Source organism: Podarcis pityusensis, assembly GCF_964106645.2.
Source record: "Podarcis pityusensis genome assembly, chromosome: Z".
Lineage (NCBI taxonomy): Eukaryota > Metazoa > Chordata > Lepidosauria > Squamata > Lacertidae > Podarcis > Podarcis pityusensis.
Genome location: NC_138044.1, coordinates 22,993,332 through 23,011,189, shown reverse-complemented (window position 1 = coordinate 23,011,189; position 17,858 = coordinate 22,993,332). Strand labels below are relative to the sequence as shown.

Below are 17,858 nucleotides of genomic sequence, written 5' to 3'. Positions count from 1 at the left end.
GGGCTCTGAGCATCCACCAGTTTTAATAATGGGGCAAGGTCATTTAGGAAGAGATTAAAATGAGAGGGAGCAAGAACACAGCCCTGTTTCACACCTTTATTTATAACAACAGGGTCTGACACCTCGTCCCCTGGGGTTATTCTTATACGACAGGTATTATTTGAGTAAAGCTTTTTAATCAAGTAAAGTAACCTAGGGTCTAGGCCCAATGACTCCAGTTTGGACCATAACAGCCCTCTATCAACTGAATCAAAAGCAGCCTTAAGATCTAAAAAGGCCACATATAGGCCTTCTTTATGGTCTTGCGTGTACAGTGTACCTCGGGTTACATACGCTTCAGGTTACATACGCTTCAGGTTACAGCCTCCATTAACCCAGAAATAGTGCTTCAAGTTAAGAACTTTGCTTCAGGATAAGAACAGAAATCGTGCTCTGGTGGCGCAGCAGCAGCAGCGGCAGCAGCAGGAGGCTCCATTAGCTAAAGTGCTGCTTCAGGTTAAGAACAGTTTTAGGTTAAGTATGGACCTCCGGAATGAATTAAGTACTTAACCCGAGGTACCACTGTACTTGGCGGCTAAATGGGATAACACTATACAGTTATGTAAAGTGGATTTGCCTGGCCTAAACCCTGCCTGCTCTGGGCCTATGATGTTGTTCACGTCAAGCCACGTGGTTAATTTGGATAATAGATGTTTTGCATACAGTTTCCCAATATTTGACAATAGATTTATTGGTTGATAGTTGGACGGTATGTTTTTGTTCCCCTTTTTAAAGATTGGGATGATTATGGATTTCTGCCATGAATTAGGCATAATTCCAATTCTGTCCACCACAGTGAATAGTTCTGCTAGAATCGGAGCCCACCAGTCTGGCTTGGCTTTAATTAGTTCAGGCAGGACGGCATCAGGGCCTGCGGCTTTGCCTAGTTTCATCTGAGAAATTAAATTTTCGACTTCAGTAATGGAGACAGGGGGCCACTCAACCAGGGTCGAAGAAGGGGCAAGATCTTGGCTGTCTGATGGAATACAATCGTCGTAGAAGATCGCCTTAAAATGCTCTACCCATGGCATAGATGGAATCAATGTCAGTCGATGATCTTGGGTCTGTGGGGTCTGCAATAACCTTCCAAAATTTCTTATGGTCATTGGTAAGGATGGCTGAAAGCAGTGAATCCCAGCAAGCCTGGTTGTTTCTTATCTGGCTAAGCTGGATAGACTCCCTAACAAAATATGTGTCAGGCAATTGAGAGGTGCCTGCCTCTCTAGACTCTCAAATATTCTCCTAACCTCTACTATAATGCCTTTGATTTCGTTATCAGTCCACTCGCCAAACCCTGGTTTCTTAGGTGGCCTGTGCGAGTGTGAATGGGGCAATTTGGTTATTAGAGTGTCCATAAGCTCCTCAAACCAAGTGACTCTAGCTATTGGGGAAAGTTCACCACTCCCTACCGAGATCAAGTGAATCACACGATCAGAATGCACCAAGGTTTGGAAAGACGATAGTGTATGCTCGTTAATTCGAATCCTTATGTACTGAGGACACTGTACCTGGGGGTGGGGTGGATTGATTATATATTCTGGCACTCTCGATGGAAAGACAAATTTACATTGAAGAGGGAGATGGTCACTAAGCATAGGATCACCTATGTGGAACTCAACCACTTGGGGCAGCAATTTAGTGGGGACCAGAATATAGTCTACCACACTATTTCCTTGTGAGGAGAGGAAGGTAAAGTTCCCAGAGCCTTCCTAGTCTGGCAGCCCATTAAGCCACACCAAAACCCTGGTGGTAGTCAGCTTGGTGAGCTGTAATCCTGCCAGGTTGATTTCTAAGTCCCGTGATTCTCATTCCCATAAGCAGAAATCAGGGAGGGCAGGACAGTCCAAGATCTCCCAAGCTTTTGTATATACTTCCCGCCCTTGGCATAGGCGGGCATTAAAATCGCCTGTCAAGACAATGGGAAGGAGATCTCATTGATGTGCAAGGAGATCTCATTGATGGTTCTTGGCTATGACAGTAGAGGTGGGAGGATTATACACCTTGACTAGTAACATTTCCTGGCTCTCCAGCTCTATCTTTGTTGCTAAAATTTTGCAATTTGCATTAGTCAAGAGAATGTGTTCACATTTTATATGGGGAGCCACCAGGGTTAGCAAGCCACCCGAGGGCCTGCCTTTCTTGTGGAGTTTGACTGCCAGAACCGCATAGGTGTTATATATATCTTTTTTCAAATGATATTTATTGAAAATTTTTTAGAATTACAAAAAAGAACAAAGCAGAAAAAGAAAAAGAAGAAAAAAAACAAAGAAGAAACAAACCACATCAAACAATACATATTCAAAAAACAAAAATACACAGCAAACACACAAAAACAAATCCGTCATTCTCGAATCCTCAACTTTCATTACCTTCTTTCTTTGACCTCCTCCTCCTCCCTTTTTTTGTATCCTAGTTGTTAATTGTCGCAGCAAATCCTTTCCATATTTCATAATATTCTGTCATTACATTACCTTAATCTATTTTCATCTTATCTTATAAAGAACCTTAAAGCTTAAAACTTAAATTTTATTTTTACCAACTTCTCATAACCATAATATTCTTACCTAATTCTTTAAACATTTTTGCTAAAGCCAAGTAATTTCGTTCCAACATTTTTCTAACATTCATCAATTTTATAAAACAATCCTAGTAATAAAAAAAAAGCAAGAAAAACAATCCAATCTTCATCCAGCGTCCCTTCCTCCTGGTCACGGGTTTTGTCAGTCCTTTTTATCCCATTAATCTAGCGCATTAACCTGGTAACCTTATATCCGAGGCCCTTAAGTCCCTTCCATGTCCCTTCCGCGGCTCTTCTTCATATTCTCCTTTCACTCGTGGGAACTCCATCTTGGCAATGTTTTTGACCCTTTTCAACAAATCAGCCCCTTTTCCATAGTCCAGACTAAACTCCATGTGGTATTTAAAAACATGTTTCAGAATCCCTCCAAAATTAAGAGCCCCCACAGCCCCAAATGCCTCACGGCCCATTGCCAGACTTGAAAAGTCCAAACATCCCTGCATAGGGGGGTCTATCCAACCCCCCCATTTCCAAACCAAACTTTATCTTTCCAAATCTGGCTTTTTCCAAGTTCATTTGTCAAATCCAAAAGCTCATGTTCCTGCAGGGCCACAGCTCCCTCCATCTCTGGCGCCCAAGATTCAGCAACATCCTCTTCTCTCATCTGTTCTGTCAGGGCACACTCCTGGTTTAATTCCTGGGTGGGCTCCATATAGTTTCCCACTGCCTGTTCAAAAATTCTGATCGCATCAGTCATCAAATCCGTCTTCTCATTTAATTGTTCCAGTAGGGCATTTGTTTTACAGAGAGCACACAACAGAGCTTCTGAATACATTGTCCTTCAAGGTCAAAAGTCTATTCCCACGATTGTAATCTGTAACAGCTGCAAGCTCCCTGGAATTGGTTACAGTTTCACAGTCTCCCTCTAGGGGGAAAACTTCTATTCTTTCTTTTAAGGACAAATCTATCAACAAAGTTTCCTTTTTCAGATATCTTGTCAATATTTGTTCCTTTAAAATGCGAAGGGGAACAGTGGAATCACTATGTTTCTCTTCTTTTAGCTAACTGTCAAAAACGTTTGTCTCTGGTCAATGAGCTTCAAAATGACGTCAGTCCTGACACCCCGCTCCAGGATCAAGACGGTGGAAAGTTACTTTACTTTAAACTCACTTCTGCAGGTTTAAACAGTCCAAAAAAGATCCCCCTTCTTCTCCTGCTTCCGAAGGGGGTTCAACAATTTTAAATGATGAAAGTTAATCTTTTAGAAGCGATTTTCTGAGCTCTAGTTTACCTTGTCTTTGCTTTAATTTGCCTACAAAGAAACGGAAGGCTGACTTCCTGTTTAGACCTTCCCGTTTCAGTGCCAAATTGAAGTAAATTTTTAAGTCCAATTCCTTTCTGCTCACAAGTCCTTATTTAAAATCCAATTGTCCGAAATTTAAGTACTCGCGGTTGATTATTTTAGAAGCCAAATTGTCCCAGGAAAAAGGCAGCGCTCTCCGACAACGGCTATGCGGCTTCGCTCCACGGAAGAAGCAGTTGACTCTCAGCACCGTGCCACTTCCCCCTCTTCGCTTCGGAGCCCGTTTGTGGGTTCCTTTGCGGGTTGGGGGGGGCGCTAAGGGTGCCCGCCGAGTCCCATGGTCACAGGCTTCATCCGCCTGTGATTTTTGAAAGGGTCCCCGCTTCACCGTAGCGGAAAAGACCCGTTTCACGTGGAGCTAGTCCCTCCAGATCAGAGGGAGTCCGCCATTGCCGATGGCGCCACCCCGGAAGTCCGCATAGGCATTATAGTCGGCAAAGTCAATGTGCCGTGTCGACCAAGTTTCTTGTAAACAAACTATATTGTGCTCTCTTATTAACTTAACAAAGTCAGGATAGCATAACTTTGAGGACCATCCTGCCACGTTCCATGATAGCAACTTCAGGGAAGAGTGTTGCACCGGGTTTCCTGCCTTGGCACAAAGTCAGTCTAAGTAGATGTCATTAGATTGGCTACCACTAGGGGCCCCGGGCGGAACCTGTAGCATTTCCTCTAGTGCCTCAGGGGTGCCAGTTAGACCGTGGTCCCTGGTGTCAACGCTTCTTGAACTGTCTGCTGTCGACTCCTTGTTCGAAGTTGAGTAGCCAATGGGGGGGGGGGGCGAGATCGCTAGGACTGAGAGCATCAACTGGAATATGCATCCCAGAAATCGTTCCCGGGGGTTCTTCTTCTGTTGAGGTGTCCTCTAGTGCCAGCATAACCAAGTCAGCATTTGTGAAGCAAGATGAAGGTTGATGTACTAAGATATTAACTTCTTGCAGATGGGCTTTGAGGCAGTCCTGGAACACATGTGGGAGAATAGGTTGCTTAGTAGTTTGTGATACATCCGGCAGGTTAGGCATTATGTTACCTATCGGGAAATTTTCTGGTTGGTCCTCGGCTAGGCAGAATCACAACTCAGCGCTCGGGGTGACCGGCTTCCCAGTGTGCATCTCCTGATCGAGTTCAGATAATTCCCCAGACATCTGTGTAGTTTCTCACCTTGTTCGCTCATCCTCCTTAACTGTGGGCAAAGTCTGTTCTATGGGCAGAAGTGTGGATGAAATATCTATACTGTCATACATGCTAATTCAGTGTATAGTTGGGTCCAGTGCCTTGGTCTGCAAATGCCTTTCTTGGTTGGGTGAGTCCCTTACCGGGGATTCCTCCTGTAGAAAGGCCAGTATCTCCTCTTTTCCAGACCTATCATTATTCATATTCCTGCTGCCCACATGAGCAGGTTCATGGGGGTTTACCCTAGGCTTGTTGAGGTCACGCATCGAATCTTGAATACTGTTTGTTATTTCTTCAATTTCCTCTAGTATAGAGTTAATTAGGGTTATGTTTATCGTTGCTCTTTCCTTGACATTCCTAAGGAGTGGAGATTTCTTTAGAGTCACTCTTTGAGACCCTCCTGTATTAGCTGCAGCTGTATCAGTCAGAGGAACTGGAAGATTTCCACATTGGCTTAACCTTGAAGGTGGTGCAAAGCTTGGGACGGGGGATAGTTTAATTAGCCATGGTTTAGCATTATGTGGGAACCAGGCCAATATTCATTCAGACTCAGCAGAGTACTTGCTTTTCTTGCATTCTGCTCAGCATACCTCCTTCCCTAGCCACCAATACATTCATAGTTCCATTCTTATTTCAGACATTGTGCTATATTAGTTGCAGCCCTTTTCCTTTCTGACCTATGTTTATGTAGGATGCCCATTTCAGCCTGTCAATCTCTAAGCCTTTTCAAGGAGCAAAACCTCATATATTATATAATGCATCACATGCAGGACCTGCTTTTCGTGTAGGATTTTTTCCTCCCTGAGGTACTGTTTGCTGTTTGCAATCCATTACGTATTACTGTTCCCATTTTTACATAATACTATGCTATTTCATTCATCCAAAAGCCTGAGGTGGCACAAAATTGAGAAAAATCACTTGGTGGTGCCAAGTATTGGTCTCCCACTGGGCACAATTATGTGAAAGATTACAAACTGCCTCCATTTTGTCAGGCTTTCAGAGGGCAAATCTATTTTATCCATCATTGGGTGGGGCATAGGGCCAGCCCTGGCATTGACCTCTGAAAGCCGGGAAATCTCTCTATGCATGGGAATAAATAAATGGAGATGGGGTTTACTTCACTCTCCATTGGTTTATTTACTTCCCTCTGCAGCTCTTGATACTCTAAGCAATTTCTACCCTGCCTCCCAAAAGCTGCACGTGTTTCTGCCTAACCCTGCCATTGAACAGCTGAGAGCAACCTGGCAGCTTGGAAGCCGATGGAAAAATAGACTGGGGTCATTTACTTCTGAGTTAAAAGAAATAAAAATAAACCTTGCCATGTTGTTCAAGCCTATTTTCTACCTTCTCTCCTTCTGTGTGTGTGCATCTCTCTCCTGTCTGTTAGGGGACGTTTTTTCACCTCTCCTTTGATATCCATGCTGTACATCTATAGCTTTAATTTTAGAGAAAGTGTGCTAATTTAAATATTATCCATACAGTAAAATAAAAGTTGTAACAATATGTTAAAGGTAAGTAAATATTTTAAAGTTTCAGATGCCAAAGTAGTAACAGTTGCTTGGACATTAGCCCATTCTCTGCCTCATAATTCTATCCTTATTTTAAACAATGTATTATACTGGTATATAATGATGTTTATCTGGTGACATGTCACATCTCCCACCCCTACTTGCAGCCCTTTCCCATTCTGACCTTTGTTTATGTAGGATGCTCATTTCAGTTTGTTAATCTCCAGGCCTTTTCAAGTAGCAGAAGCTCATAAATCATAGAATTGTAGAATTGTGGAGTTGGAAGGGACCCCAAGAGTCATTTAGTCCAACCTGCTGCAGTGCAGGAAGCTCAGCTAAACATCCATGACAGATGGTCATCATATAATACATTGCATGTAGGGCCTGCTTTTCTCGTAGGGATTTTTCCTCTTGAGGTATTTACTCTTTTTCCAGTCCATTATTGCTGTTTTCATTTTTACACAGTGCTAAGCTTTTTCTTTCCACTATAAGTGCTAGCTGTGCAATATTAAGAAGATCCACTTGGTGGCACCACATATTAGCTTCGTATAATGCATTATTTTGTGAAAGATTACAAAAGTGCAGGCAGCGCAAGGGCTCTGTGCTTGCCCATATTTGGGAAGGAGGGAATGTCTCCATGACTGTGCCAGAGTTCTAGATCTTCCTTCTCGGATCCTCACTCAGCCTGCGCAGGTGGGGCTTGCTTGGAAGTCAAAACTTGTCCAATAATAATAATAATAATAATAATAATAATAATAATAATAATTTATTATTTATACCCCGCCCATCTGGCTGGGCTTCCCCGGCCACTCTGGGCGGCTTCCAAAAGAATATTAAAATACTATAATACATCAAACATTAAAAGCTTCCCGAAACAGGGCTGCCTTCAGATGTCTTCTAAAAGCCTGGTAGTTGTTCTCTTTGACATCTGGTGGGAGGGTGTTCCACAGGGAAGGCGCCACTATCGAGAAGGCCCTCTACCTGGTTCCCTGTAACTTGGCTTCTCGCAGTGAGGGAACCGCCAGAAGGCCCTCGGTGCTGGACCTCAGTGTCCGGGTAGAACGATGGGGGTGGAGACGCTCCTTCAGATATACCGGACCAAGGCCGTTTAGGGCTTTAAAGGTCAGCACCAACACTTTGAATTGTGCTCGGAAACGTACTGGGAGCCAATGTAGGTCTTTCAAGACAGGTGTTATGTGGTCTCTGCGGCCGCTCCCAGTCACCAGTCTAGCTGCCGCATTCTGGATTAGTTGTAGTTTCCGGGTCACCTTCAAAGGTAGCCCCATGTAGAGCGCATTGCAGTAATCCAAGCGGGAGATAACCAGAGCATGCACCACTCTGGCGAGGCAGTCCGCAGGCAGATAGGGTCTCAGCCTGCGTACCAGATGGAGCTGGTAAACAGCTGCCCTGGACACAGATTTGACCTGTGCCTCCATGGACAGCTGTGAGTTCAAAATGACTCCCAGGCTGCGCACCTGGTCCTTCAGGGGCACAGTTACCCCATTCAGGACCAGGGAATCCTCCACACCTGCCCATATAAAAATAGGGTGGGGTTATTTACTTCTAAAGTTAAAGATAAAAATAAACCTTGCCCTGTTGCTTTAGCCCCCTTCCTCCCTTCTTCCTTGCTGTGTATGTGTGCACACTTGTATGTATTCAGACATTGTGTTACATCAGATGTTTAGCTGGTGAGATATCACAATGTTGAAAACCAGACAGTGTCCAGACCTAGTTGCAGTCCTTTTCTTTTCTGGGTTTACCATATGCAGGATGCTCATTTCACTCTGTCTATCTCCAAACCTTTGCAAGGAGCAGAACCTCATATGTGATATCATACACTACATGCAGGACATGCTTTTCTTGTATGGTTTTTTTTTCTCCTGTGGCACCGCCCTCCTAAAGCCAGCAGAAACCTTATGTGATCCTAGTTTATGCAGGTGTCTCTATGCGTGGGAATAAATAAATGGAGAGTGGGTGTCCTTCACTCTCCGTTTAGTGTTTGCTTCCCTCTGCAGCTCCTGACCTTTTGTGCTAAGCCTTCTGAAAGTCGCATATGTTGCAGTCAAACCCTGCATTTTGAATGGCTGCTGCCCTGAAATAGGCTGAATTACAAGCTGCCACTTGTCACATGGAAAAATAGGCAGGTTATTTACTACTGAGTTAAAAATAATAATAAACTTTGTTCTGTTCTTGAAGCCTAGTTTGTACCTTCTCCCCTTCTCTCTCTGTGTGTGCTCCTGTGTGTGTGTCTCTCTTGAGAAGATCCATTTTATGTGACTTTGGGAGAGTGGCTGGTACTGCCCTCCGAAAGTCCAGAAACCTTATGCCTTTGCACAGATGTCTCTGTGCACGGGGAATAAATAAATGGATAAACGGTTTCCTTTCTTCTCCATTTATCTATTTATTTTTCTCTGTAGTTCCAGAGACTCATAAGCCCTTTCTGTCTCACATGGCAAGAGATGCGAATGCTGCTGTCCAGTGCTGCTTTGAATAACTGCTGCCTTCAGTTGCTTAAGCCTTGTTTCTTCCTTCTCCCCTTCTGTATCTGTGTGTGTGTCTCTCTTGAGAAGATCCATTTTATCTGACTTTGGGAGGGTGACTGGTACCGCCCTCCCAAAGTCCAGAAACCTTATGCCTTTGCACAGATGTCTCTGTGCACGGGGAATAAATAAATGGATAAGCGGTTTCCTTTCTTCTCCATTTATCTATTTATTTTTCTCTGTAGTTCCAGAGACTCATAAGCCCTTTCTGTCTCACATGGCAAGAGATGCGAATGCTGCTGTCCAGTGCTGCTTTGAATAACTGCTGCCTTCAGTTGCTTAAGCCTTGTTTCTTCCTTCTCCCCTTCTGTATCTGTGGGCATGCTTGTGTGTCTTTGTCTCCCTCATGTCTATCAGGGAACATTCTCTCACATTTCCTTTGATATCTATGCTAACAATTACATCTACAGCTTTAATTTTAGAGAAAGTGTGATAATTTAAAAATTATCTGTATCAGAAAATAACAGTTATAACAATATGTTAAAGGTAAGTAAATATTTATGTTTCAGACCTCTAAATAGTAGCAGTAGCCGGGACATGAGTCCATTTGCCTCTACATAGTTTAATCCTAATTTCAGACACCGTACTGTATCAGTATATCATGATGCTCACTACTGGTATACTACAGTGTTTAAAGCCAGACTTGATGTTGGATACTCATTTAAATCTATCAGTCTCTGTGCCTTTTCAAGGAGCAGAACCTCATCTTTCATATGATACATTGCATATAGAACCTGCTTTTCTTGTAGGGATTTGTCATCCCTCAAGTGCTTAATGCTCTTCGCATACCATTATTGCTGCTCTCATTTTTACACCGCGCTATGCTTTTTCATTCATCCAAAAGTCCTAAGTGGTGCAATATTATGAAGATCCACTTGGGGTGCCAAATAGCGGACTCACAAGCCACCATTTTATAAAAGATAACAGTGCCTCCATTTTGTCTGGCTTTTGGAGGGTGGCGCAAGGGCTTGGTCGCCACCAGAGCCCTGGCACCGCCTTCCCAATGACGGAAGCATAGTAAGTGCTTGCCCATTTTTTGGAAGAAGGGAAGGGCTCTAGGACCATCCCTGAGCTAGAGGGAGATGGCACACCCTTGAAAAGATCTTTTGTAATCACAGCTTTGTACAGGTGCCTGTGCCCTTTCTGCCTTGCCTCCCAAAAGCAGCTCATGTTGCTGTCCAGCACTGCCTTCAGCCAGGGCTCGCTTCTGGTTATTTACATCTGAGTTAAAAATAATAATAAAAAGCTTGCTCTGTTGTTTAAGCCTCCTTCCTCCCTTCTCCCCTTCTCTCTCTGTGTGTTCTTCTGTATGTGTCTCCTTTGTGTCTGTAAGGGAACCCTCTCTCACCTTTCCTTTCATACCTGTGCTGTTAATTACTTCTACAGATTTAATATTAAAAAAGTGTGCTGATTTAAAATTTATCTGTGCAATAAAATAACAGTGGTAACAATAAGTTAAAGCTAAGTAAATATAAAAACTTTGAGGAGCATCAGTTGCCAGGACATTGCCCCATTCATCTCTATATAGTTTCATCCTTATTTCAGACATCATGTTATATTGGTATATTGTGATGTTTAGCTGGTGACATATCACGATGTTGAAAACCAGACATCGTCCAGACCTACTTAGTCTCTCAATCTCCATGCGTTTTGAAGGAGCAGAACCTCATTTATGATACATTGAATACAGGACCTGCTTTTCTTTTAGGGTTTTTTTCTCCCCTGAGGTGCTTAACACTGTTTTTAACCCCATTATTGCTGTTCTCATTTTTAAACAGCACAGTGTTATTTCATTCATCCAAAAGTCATAGTTGGTGCAATATTATGAAGATCCACTTGGTGGTACCACATATTAGCTTCACACAGGGTGCCATTTTGTAAAGATTACAAAGTGCCTCCATTTTGTATGGCTTTTGGAGAGCGGGGTGGAGGCTCTGGGATGCTGCCATAGTCCTTGCACTGCCTTCCTAATGACGGAAGCCTAAGAAGTGTTTGCCCATCTTTGGGAAGGGCTCTAGGACCATGCCAGAACCCTGAATCTTTCTTCCAGAGCCAGAGCAGTGCCGCAGATTTCCTGCACAGAACAATGGCAGTCCTGTACAGGGGTTATTTACTTCTGAGTTAAAAATAATAATAAACCTTGCTTTTTGTTTAAGCCTCCTCCCTCCATTCTCCCATTTTGTATATGTGTGCAGGGTTGTGCGCCTGTGTCTCCCCTCATGTCTATTAGGGAAAATTTTCTCACATTTCCATTGAAATCTATGCCACTAATTATATAGCTTTAATTTTAGGGAAAGTGTCCTAATTTAAAAATTACCATAAAACAACAGTTGGAACAATTTGTTAAAGGTAATACAGACCTCTAAGTAGCAGCAGTTTCCAGGACATTACCCCGTTTGTCTCTTCATAATTTCATCCTTATTTCAAACATTGTGTTATATCAGTATATCACGATGTTTAACTGGTGACATATTGCGATGTTGAAAACCAGACATCGTCCAGACCTAGCTGCAGCCATTTTCCTTTCTGTAGGATACCATTTCAGTGTGTCAATCTCCATGCATTTTCATTTATCAAAACATACATTACAGGTAGGACCTACATTTCTGGTTGGGGGCAGGGGTTCCTCCCTGAGGTACTTAACACTGTTTCTAGTCCATTATTGTTGTTCCCATTTTTAAACAACGCAGTGTTAAATCATTCATCCAAAAGTCCTAGGTGGAGCAATATTATGAAGATCCACTTGGGGGTGCCAAATAGCGGACTCACAAGCCACCATTTTATAAAAGATAACAGAGTGCCTCCATTTTGTCTGGCTTTTGGAGGGTGGCGCAAGGACTATGGCACAGCCTCCCCTAAGCCGGAAGCTCAAGAAGTGCTTGCCCATCTTTGGGAAGGAGGGAAGGGCGCTAGGACCACAACAGAGACCTGAATCTTCCTTCCCACAGCCAGAGCAGTGCTAGCAGTACAGTTCCCCAGGCTGAGATACCACAATTTTTGCAAGATCCATAACTGAGAAACTCCACTTGTGGGTGAGAAATATTGGCCTCAAAAGGTTTGGAAGGACAGTATGAGGGTTCTGAGGTGCTGCCATGGCCCTGACACTGCCCTCCAAAGCTGGGAAAGTCTTATGAGATTGCAGTTTTGCGCAGGTGTCTCTATGCGTGGGAATAAATAAATGGAGAGTGGGTTTCCTTTTATTTAAATTAATCTACTTACTCCCCCCACACACCTCCTGACACCTGAGCCCTGCTGGGTCCCTCACATGGAAAAATAGATTGGGTCATTTACTTCTGAGTTCAAAATAATAATAATAATAATAAACCTTACCCTGCTGTTTAAGCCTCATTCCTCCCTTCTCCCCTTCTGTGTGTGTGTTCTTTTTTCTGGGTTTCCTCAAATGTGCCTCTATTTTGTCTGACTTTGGGAGGGCAGGGCAAGTGATCTCTGGGAGCCCTGGATCTTTCTTCGTAGACAGAAGAACAGCACAGAGAAATCGAGGTGGCAAAAATGTGAGAAGATCCATTTTATCTGACTTTGGGAGGGTGGCTGGTACCGCCCTCCCAAAGTCCGGAAACCTTATGCCTTTGTGCAGATATCTCTGTGCACGGGAAATAAGTAAATGGATAAGCGGTTTCCTTTCTTCTCCATTTATCTATTTATTTCTCTCTGTAGTTCCAGAGACTCATAAGCCCTTTCTGTCTCACATGGCAAGAGATGCGAATGCTGCTGTCCAGTGCTGCTTTGAATAACTGCTGCCTTCAGTTGCTTAAGCCTCGTTTCTCCCTTCTCCCCTTCTGTATTTGAGGGCATGCTTGTGTGTCTTTGTCTCCCTCATGTCTATCAGGGAACATTCTCTCACATTTCCTTTGATATCTATGCTACCAATTACATCTACAACTTTAATTTTAGAGAAAGTGTCTTAATTTAAATATTATCCTTACTATAAAATAACAGTTGTAACAATATGTTAAAGGCAAGGAGATATTTATAAGTTTCAGATGCCTAAGTAGCAGGTGCTTCCATCCGTATTTCAGACATTGTGTTATGCTGGTATACCGTGATGTTTAGCTGGTGACGTACCACGATGTTGAAAACCAGACATCGTCCAGCCCTAGCTGCAGCCATTTTCCTTTCTGGGCTATGTTTATGTAGGATATTCATTTCAGTCTGTTAATCTCCATGCTTTTTCAAGGAGCAGAACCTCATATATGATACACTGCATATAGGACCTGCTTTTTTTGTAGGGATTTTTCATCCCTCAAGTGCTTAATGCTGTTTGCAGTCCATTATTGCTGTTCTCATTTTACGCAGCGCTATGCTATTTCATTAATGCAAAAGTCCTAAGTGGTGCAATATTATGAAGATCCACTTGGGGTGCCAAATAGCGGACTCACAAGCAGCCATTTTATAAAAGATAACAGTGCCTCCATTTTGTCTGGCTTTTGGAGGGTGGCGCAGGGGCTCTGGGATGCCAGAGCCCTGGCATTGCCTTCCCAATGACGGAAGCATAGTACTTGCTTGCCCATTTTTTGGAAGAAGGGAAGGGCTCTAGGACCCCACAGTAGCCCTGGATCTTCCTTCCCTGAGCCAGAGCTGTGCCCAAGGTTTTCCTCCACAGTTATATCTTTCTAGTTGTATCTTTCAATAGATCGTCTATAGTCCATTATCTTATCCACCTTTGGGAAATTGAGATAAGGGCTCTGGGATGCCCTCTAGCACCACCCTTCCTAAACCCGGAAAACCTTATGGGATCACAGCTTTGTTCAGGTGTCTCTGTGGGTGGGAATGAGAGCAAAGGAGGGTTTCCTTTGTTCTCCATTTATCAATTTACTCTGTTCTGCAGCTCCTGACACTTGAAAGTACTTTCTGCCTCATCTCTGAAATGATGCATGCTACCGCCCTCATCCGGGGCTCGCTTGGAAGCAAAGTCTTGTCCTATGGAAAAATAGACTGGGGTTATTTTACATATGAATAAATAATAAGAATAATAAACCTTGTCCTGTTGTTTAATCTTTCTTCCACTCTCTTGCGTTCCTATTTCTGTGTCTGTTAGGGAACCTTCTCTCACCTTTCATTTCATATCTATGCCACGTATTACTTCTACAGCTTTAATTTTAGAGAAAGTGTAATAATTTTAAAATTATGTGTTCTACAGAATATTGTAACAATATGTTAAAGGTAAGTAGTTATTTATATTTCAGAACCTTAAGGAATAGCAGTTGCCGGGACATAGCCCCATAGTTCCATCTTCATTTCAGACATTGTGTTATATTGGTAATATCGCAATGTTTAGCTGGTGACATATCACGATGTTGAAAACCAGACATTGTCCAGCCCTAGCTGCAGCCATTTTTCTTTCTGTAGGATGCTCCATGTAGGATCTGCTTTGGGGAACGGGGGGGGGGGGTGTTCTTAACGTTTCCAGTCCATTATTGTCGTTCTTATTTTTACACAGTGCTATGCTATTTAATTAATCCAAAAGTCCTAGAAGGTTCAGAATTGAGAAGATCCACTTGGGGGCACCAGATATTAGCATTGCAAAGGCTCCATTTTGTGAAAGATTACAAACTGCCTCCATTTTGTCTGGCTTCCAGACCCCTGGCACTACCCCCTCCCCCGAAGGATAGTAAGTGCTTGCCCATTTTTGGGAAGGAGGGAAGGGCTCTAGGACCATGCCAGAACCCTTCCTTCCCAGAGCCAGAGCAGTGCAGGCGGAACAACAGAACAAAGGCAGGAAAACAAAGCCGGGAAAACCTTATGTCGTGGTTCCGATGTTTCTCTGTGTTGGAGTAAATAGAGAGGGTTTCCTTCACTCTCCATTGCTCTGCAGCTCCTTAAACTTGAAAGTCTTTTTTGCCTCGTTTCTCAAGAGCTGAGCTGTCCAGTGCTGCCTTTGAACTGCTGCTGGTCTCAGCTGGGATTGGCTTGGAAGTCACCACTTGTTCCATAGAAAAATAAATGGCGACTATTTACTTATGAGTTAATAATAATAATAATAATAATAATAATAAACATTGCTCTGTTGAATCTTCTCTCGTGCCTTCTCAGCTTCTCTCTCTCTCTCTCTCTCTCTCTCTCTCTCTCTCTCTGTCTCCCTTGTGTCTGTAAGGGAACCTCCTCCCACCTTTCCTTTCATATCCATGCTACTAATTACTTCTACAACTTTAATTTTAGAGAAAGTGTCCTAATTTAAAAATTATTTGTATTTTAAAATAACAGTGGCAACAATGTGTTAAAAGCATGGGGGGAATTAAGTTTCAGACCCCTAAGTAGTAGCACTTGCCAGGACATTACCCCGTTCACCTCTTCATAATTCCATCCTTATTTCAGACATTGTGTTATATTGGTATATCGTGATGTTTTGCTGGTGATATACGACTATTTTTAAAACCAGACATCATCCAGCCCTAGTTACAGCCTGACCTATATTGATGTAGGGTGCTCATTTTAGTTTATCAGTCTCCATGTGTTTTCAAGGAGCAGAGCGTCATTTATCATATGATACATTGCATGTAGGACCTGCTTTTCTTACAGAGTTTTTTCTTCCTTGGGGTACTTAACACTGTTTGCAGTCCATTATTTCTGTTCTCGTTTTTACATAGTTAATTTCATGCATTCAAAAATCTGAGGCGGTGCAAAATTGAGAAAATCCATCTGGGGGCGCCAAATATCGGGCTTGTGCACAGTGCCACTTTATGAAAGGTTGCTGTTTTTTTTCCCTGCAATGGGGGCCAAGCCATGGTGGCTTGAGAAGAACCAAAATCTTTTCATGAATGTGTGCCTGTGTATCCCTCATGTCTTTGTCCCTTTCCTCTCTTCTCCGCTTCTTTGTGTACACACATGTATGTGTCTCTCCCTCTACGTTCCCCATTTTCTCCTCCTTACCATCGTACTCTCCCTAATATTCCCCTGCCCCTTTGCTTTCTCACACATTCCCCTCCCACACCCCCTATGCTTCCTTATGTGCTTCTTCACCTTCCTTTTTGTTCCCTCTGGCCCACACCCACTGGTGAAAAAGAAGGAGAGAAGTGTTTTCATTTCCATTTCCTGGAGTTTACGTTTTTGGTGTCCCATAAATAGCTTCCCTCCATATTAAAAATAAAGGTTGATTATTTTTTTAAAGAAGGAGGTTATCTCTTTGCCACATAGTTTCATCTTTATTTCAGACATTGTGATACATTGTTTTATTGTGAAGTTTAGCTGGTGATATCTAACCTGATGTTGGAAACCAGACATCGGGAGAAGAGTGTATGCAAGGCAGGTAGCAAAGCCAAAATGACACTGCTGTGATTCCATCCTGTGAGGGACCCACTGGGATTACTGTTAAGATGTTGCGTCATTTAGTCATCCAAAGGGAGCTCAACAGTAAAGTGGGGTGTGTGTTCAAAGTGCAATAATTTTTGCATCAGTTTTGTTGAAAGGATTATGCCCCTAATTCCTAGAGTCATATTCAGCTGATGAGTCTCAGTAGCAGAATCCCAAGAAAGGACTGCACAGCTTTAACCCTCTCCCACCACATGCCCCCCCCACAAATTGCCTCTATGGGGGTCACGAGAAACTCTGGAATAGGATATGGGGAGAGAAGAGGGGGGATCATTCTGTCTGAAACAATTGTCAAGAGCTATGTTGAATTCCTCCTTTAGTTTTCAGGTTCTGCAATAATCTCAGCAAAGTACTCTTTACAGTTCATCAGGCTGTGGGCATAAGCAAGAAACGGATGAACTTTATAGTCACTACTTAATACAAATAGAAACATCAATTGCCCTAATAGTCTATAACCATGAAAGTGGGAGGAAGGTGCATGCCTTTGGATGTGGTTTTTAAATTAAGTGTTAATAAAAGGAGCTATGTTCTCTGCACGTTTTCAGTAGTACTTTAAAATGTACTATGAACACTTGAAAGCTGATGTGGAAAGTAGCAGCGATATATAACTTATGGCGTTAGAAACAAGTTAGGTGGAAATACTTTTTCTCTTTTGTTTTTTAAGGTTTGGCTTAACCAACAAGTTTGACACCGAATTTCCCTCTGTTCTGACAGGGAAGGTAAGTCAGCACATGTACCCCGTGTAAATTGCAAAAATGCTATTCTTTCAGTCGGCTGAATGTCTTAAATGTTGAAAGAACTGAAAGATCTGGTGATCCTGACCTGTATTCCTATATTTTGAGATCCAGCCACTGATTTTCATGGAATTTACATTCAAGTTAATGTGTTGTGGACAGAGTACCAGGTGTAGGTTTGTTGACATCTTAGTCACTTCATCTGATTGGATTCAAGGTTCATTTAGCTCGTCCCAGAATCCTTATTTTGTTTTATTGCTTCTCTCTTGCATCTATAATTTCCACAAATCTTGCTTCAACTTTCTAATGTCCGGGCACACAACTAATACCTTGTGCAATAGGGACCTGTACACTTTTAAATGTAAAGTGCCTTGTACATTTTAAGCACTAACAAATTATAAATGAAGATGCTATCTGGAACACATATTATCTTTGGTTCTGTAACTACCATCCATTTCATTTTCAACACGGGCATAATTTAAAATACTTAAGTTAAAGTCAGTAGCAATTACCATGGAACACTTTTAATATCATGGAATTCTGGATTATAACAATGCCAATACATACTAATTTTAGCAATAGTAAGATATTGCTGAGTTATAGCAAGTATTGTGAAGATATTCTGCTGAGTGTGTTTTGTTCCTTATACAGTATATT

General features: G+C 42.6%; 1 protein-coding gene across 2 annotated transcripts in view; it reads left to right on the top strand.

The window, feature by feature from the left end:
* LOC308468047 (cysteine-rich hydrophobic domain-containing protein 2-like) overlaps window positions 1-17,858 on the top strand; it is a 34,775-nt gene that overhangs the window by 5,085 nt on the left and 11,832 nt on the right. For both annotated transcript variants that reach the window (XM_080989995.1, XM_080989994.1), the window contains exon 2: window positions 17,132-17,186. In XM_080989995.1, the coding sequence (XP_080846121.1) occupies window positions 17,132-17,186 (55 nt within the window). The remainder of the gene's footprint in view (window positions 1-17,131; window positions 17,187-17,858) is intronic.